This window comes from Pelecanus crispus, chromosome 12 (genome assembly GCF_030463565.1).
Source record: "Pelecanus crispus isolate bPelCri1 chromosome 12, bPelCri1.pri, whole genome shotgun sequence".
In the NCBI taxonomy this organism is placed as follows: Eukaryota; Metazoa; Chordata; class Aves; order Pelecaniformes; family Pelecanidae; genus Pelecanus; species Pelecanus crispus.
This window is the reverse complement of record NC_134654.1, coordinates 22,414,527-22,419,579: the sequence shown is the minus strand read 5'-3', so window position 1 is coordinate 22,419,579 and position 5,053 is coordinate 22,414,527. Positions and strand designations below refer to the sequence as shown.

General features: G+C 47.1%; 1 protein-coding gene across 2 annotated transcripts; it reads left to right on the top strand.

Moving 5' to 3' along the window:
• Positions 1-227: 227 nt before the first annotated feature.
• On the top strand, positions 228-4,852 carry TOB1 (transducer of ERBB2, 1). Of its 2 annotated transcripts, XM_075719769.1 has the most exons (3): positions 228-270; positions 1,739-1,902; positions 2,954-4,852. In XM_075719769.1, the coding sequence occupies exon 3, from the start codon at positions 3,094-3,096 to the stop codon at positions 4,078-4,080; it is 987 nt and encodes a 328-aa protein (XP_075575884.1). In that variant the 5' UTR covers positions 228-270; positions 1,739-1,902; positions 2,954-3,093; the 3' UTR covers positions 4,081-4,852. The 2 variants fall into 2 exon arrangements, with proteins under 2 accessions (XP_075575884.1, XP_075575885.1); XM_075719770.1 differs by lacking the exon at positions 1,739-1,902.
• The last annotated feature ends 201 nt before the right edge of the window (positions 4,853-5,053 follow it).

The following is a 5,053-nucleotide window of genomic DNA, read 5'->3' as shown; positions in this document are numbered from 1 at the left end:
GCAGAAGGAGCCCGGCTGCGGCGGCGGAGCGCGCCCGTCCTGGGGGTGTGAGCAGCGCAGCCCTCCCCCCCTTTCCCTCCCCCCCCTTTTTTTTTTCCAACCCTCCCCCCTCCCTTTTTTTTTTTTCTCTTTCCTTTCCCCTCCCATCCTCGCCGAGGGAGCCGGCTCTCGGAGATGGGGGTCGGGTGCTGAGCCGCATCCCCCCTCCCCCCGCCCCCGCACTCACACCCCCGCCGGGATTGTTTGCACTGCCCCCGCACACCCACCCGGGTGAGTACCGCTCGCTGAGGGCGGGGGGGGCGGCCCGGGGGTGTGCGCCGGGGCGGGGGGCCCAGGCCGAAGGCAGCCGCTGAGGCGGGGGGCGGGGGGGGGCTGAGGCAGCCGCCGTCCGGCCCCGGCCCTGAGGCGAGCGAGGGGCTGAGGCGGCCGCCGCCCCGGCCCCCGAGGCGGGGGGCTGAGGCGGGCGCGGCCCCGGCCGCCGTGACGGGGGGGCCTGAGGCGGCCACCGCCCGGCCCCGGCCCCTGAGGCGGCGATCGCCCGGCCCCGGCCCCTGAGGCGGCCCCGGCCCCTGAGGCGGGGTTGCCGGGGCGGGCACGGCCCGGCCGTGAGGCGGGCGGCCCGGGGTGCCGAGGCGGTCACGACCCCGCGGTGACGGGGAGCGAGACGTGCAGGGCCCCGCGGGGAGGGGAAGGGCCGGGGTGCCGTGGGGCACCCATGGGGCAGGCAGGCGTGGGGGCCGCCGGCAGCCCCTCAGGGAGGGGGCTGGGGCGGGGGGGGGGGGCACGGCCGGGGGAGCCGGGCTGCGAGAGGGTCCCTCCCAAGGCGGTCCCTGGACGCGCTCAGGCTGGGAGGGGTGAGCGCTGCCGGCTGAGTAATCGCCGCTGCCTGCGCTGGGCCTCTCCGGCAGCGCTGGCTGCCGTCCGCCAGGACCCTGCCCCGGCGGGGGGGCGGAGGGGGCTGCCGCCGGGCCCGGGGCGCTGGCCTGCGTGCTGAGGAGAGGGGCCGTGCAGCTCCCCCACCCCCCGGCCATCTCCCTTCCTCTTCTTCATTTTCTTTCGTACGGGCTCAGAAAACGCTCTTCCTCCTCCTCCTCCTCCCGCTGCTGCCGGGGCTGTGAGCAGAAACCTAATGAGCGCCGGGCGCTGGTTATGTAACCCCGCGCCGCCCGGGGCTCTGCCCGCAGCCCGGGCTCTGCTGCCCAGCGGCGCCCCGGCAGCACCGGCCTCTTCACCTTAAAAAAAAAAAAAAAAAAAAAAAGAGTCCGAAATGGTCAAGCTGATTTGTTTGATCAGCTGCTCGCACCGTGGATCAGTTTCGGGGCTTAGAAAAATTTATAGCGTCTGCCCGGTGGCGTGCCTTGAAAGGATCATTTCATTCCTAAAGGGCATGGAGGAAGGGAAACAAACCAGATGGATTAATAAATCGTTTTTAAATGCCCCTTTTAACCACCCAATCGGCTTTTCTGTACCGATTGTGTCCCTTTTGTAAATATCTTCTGTTTGCCCTTGATCTTTTCCTTATCCCCACCCAGTGCTGATCCAGCAAACGTTTAAAGGTCGCCTTATCGTACAGGCTTTCAAACTATTCCCATACCATGTTGGGGAGAACACGAGTGGCTTGGAAATAGGCTTCCGGACTTTAAAAGGAGATTATTTGGAGCAAGAAATAAAAAAAAAACCCATTGTATTCCTATTGTTAAAGGATTTTGATGTTGACTTTGATTTCTCTAATCTTCAGTGAGAGCTACGCTAAATTTTGTTCCTAGTGATGCAGTGCAGAAAAGCACGGTGTTAATTGAAATTCTCGCTGGGCGTTTAACTTGAGCCAAGAAATACGTATTTTGTTTCATTGGAACTTTTTGAACAAAGGTGTCTCCTGTGGATGAGTACCTTCGTGCTAAGGTACTGCAGAATTTTCATTAGCAGTATGTGTGCTAATACTCGATTCTTGTCCCTTCTTTTACTTTAGAGAGCTAATTTCTCTTTTGTCCTTTGTGAAGGAGTGGCAACCATATTTTATATTAAATATAAAATGGAGTCACGGAGAAGGAGAAAAGCAATCGTTTTTGAGACTTATCAGAAGCCCTGTTGGCTCTAGTAACTTTTTGAAATCTGGACTATAGACAACACGATATATGAATTTAGTATATATTAATATATATTACATCTGGGAATACAGAATAATTTGTAGAAAGGGAAAAATTTGTGGATTAATTTATTGTAATAATCTCACAGTCATTGCCACCCTTATGACAGAAGATACATGCATCTGTTTTGTATGCACTGCATTATCATTTCAGCTATTCCGAGGAAGAATTGTTGTATATGAACAGCGGACATTTTCTCTTCAGTTAGCATAATTTCGCCAGCGCACAGTTTATGCAGATGATTTGCTCGGACTTAAAATAAGTGTTGCATAATTTTAGTTATTTGTGTAAAATCTTCTAAAGCAACTGTTAACATTTTTATAATTCTGTAGCTTACAGTGCAACCAATATGTTTGCAGACTTTAAAATGATAGATGACCCTTGGACTAAGACCTTGCAAGCTAAACTAATAGTCTGGTGCTAAATTTTGCAGCTGAGTACTATAAATCATCCAAATATGGGTTGGTAATTGAACCCTTGACAGGCCTGGCAGTCTGTGATGTCTTAAAAATTACCCTTGCTGCTTTGTGAATAACTAAACGGCAAGCTCATGTGATTTTGAAATGCCCCATGCTGTATCTGTAAACACATGCCTAGTGCATCTTCTGCAGTATTGTTTGTAAGTCATACTGAATGTAGTTGACGTCTTCACTTTCCACAGGCGTGAACATAAATAGTTTGATGCACATTTTTTGGCTTAAAAAGTAACCTGTTCTATGCAGAAAGTGAAGCTAAAAGAATAGGCCTTGGAGCTTGATCTTACGCTTTCCTTATTTGGATGTGTTTGCTTTTGTTTTTTCTTAAAGGAACAAGAGCACTCAAGGTGAAGGATAATAATCGACTAGAATCAGCACTTTGAATGAAATTTTGTTTCCCTGTGGCATCTTGAACACTTTCTTCTTCTTCGGGTTTTGAAACAGACTTATAACTTTGTGGCATAGCAGCTATGCAGCTTGAAATCCAAGTAGCACTCAATTTTATTATTTCATATTTGTACAATAAGCTTCCCAGACGACGTGTCAACATTTTTGGTGAAGAGCTTGAAAGACTTCTTAAGAAGAAGTATGAAGGGCACTGGTATCCAGAAAAGCCATACAAAGGATCAGGGTTTAGATGTATACATGTAGGGGAGAAAGTGGACCCGGTCATAGAACAAGCATCCAAAGAGAGTGGTTTGGACATTGATGATGTTCGTGGCAACTTGCCTCAGGATCTTAGTGTTTGGATTGACCCATTTGAGGTTTCATACCAAATCGGTGAAAAGGGACCAGTGAAAGTGCTTTATGTGGATGATAATGAAAATGGATGTGAGTTGGATAAGGAAATCAAGAACAGCTTTAACCCAGAGGCCCAGGTGTTCATGCCAATTAGTGACCCAGCATCTTCAGTGTCTAGTTCTCCTTCTCCTCCCTTTGGTCACTCTGCTGCTGTGAGCCCAACTTTCATGCCCCGCTCCACTCAGCCTTTAACCTTCACCACTGCCACATTTGCTGCCACCAAGTTTGGCTCGACCAAAATGAAGAATAGCGGCCGTAGCAACAAGGTCGCCCGCACCTCTCCCACCAACCTTGGCTTGAATGTCAATGACCTGTTGAAGCAGAAAGCCCTTTCCTCCTCCATGCACTCTCTCTACGGGCTTGGCTTAGGCAGTCAGCAGCAGCAGCAGCAGCAGCAACAACAGCAGAAGACTTCTGCCCTTTCTCCTAACGCAAAGGAGTTCATTTTCCCCAACATGCAGGGTCAAGGTAGTACCAGTAGCATCTTTCCTGGTGACAGCCCCCTTAACCTCAGTCCTCTCCAGTACAGTAATGCCTTTGATATGTTTGCAGCCTATGGTGGTCTAAATGAGAAGTCTTTTGTGGATGGCTTGAATTTTAGTTTAAACAACATGCAGTATTCTAACCAGCAATTCCAGCCAGTTATGGCTAACTAAAAATAAAACGAAAGTGAAATACAAGTAAATACTATTGTACAAGTTAAAATGCACGTACCCAAGGGTGTATCTTTTTTTCCACCTCTTGAGATTTTTTTTAAGGCTTGTAGTATGAATACATTCAAGCTTGGTTAGATAAATACAACATGCATCATTTTTTCATTTGCCGACCAAGCACAAAATTATTTTATACTGACTGTACATTAAAAAAATATACTCTCAAAATATGGCCTCTTACAGTATTTAAGATATAGCAAGGACGTGGCTAATTTTTTTCATGTGTATATGTATATGGACACAAACATATATGTATATATATAGTAAAAAATTGGCACTAATAGGTGGGTTTATTGGTCTTTTTCTAATTGTATAATTTAATTTAGTACAAAGTTTGTAAAATATCAGAGTATATATATTGTTTCTACAACATGGTATTGCATTTATATCTTTTTACTACAGTGATCTGTGACAGCTGCAGCAGCTTCATGTTGTATTTTTTTTACTGAAATTGTAAGATATCCATCTTAAAGACATCAATTCTAAAAAAAAAAAAAATAAAAAGTTGTGTACAGAATATTCCTTAGTGGTGGAATTAAAATGTACGAAATATTTGCTTTTTTCAAAAGAAACACAAATTGTATTTTCTGTTAAAAGTTTAAAGATTTTTGCTATATATTATGGAAGAAAATGTAATCGTAAATATTAATTTTGTACCTACATTGTGCAATACTTGAAAAAAGGTATAAAAGTATTTTGAGTCAGTGTCTTACATGTTAAGAGGGACTGAAATAGTTTATATTAAGTTTGTATTAAAATTCTTTAAAATTAATCGACTGTTGTGGTCTGTGTTTTTACTGTTCTGCTGAAGATCAGAGCGCTGTGTTTATTGTGTTGTCAGTGCTAATGATGCAAAAAAGACTGACTCAGTGCATCACAAAGGAGCGATGGAAAGGGTTGCTGTATTGATGCACCA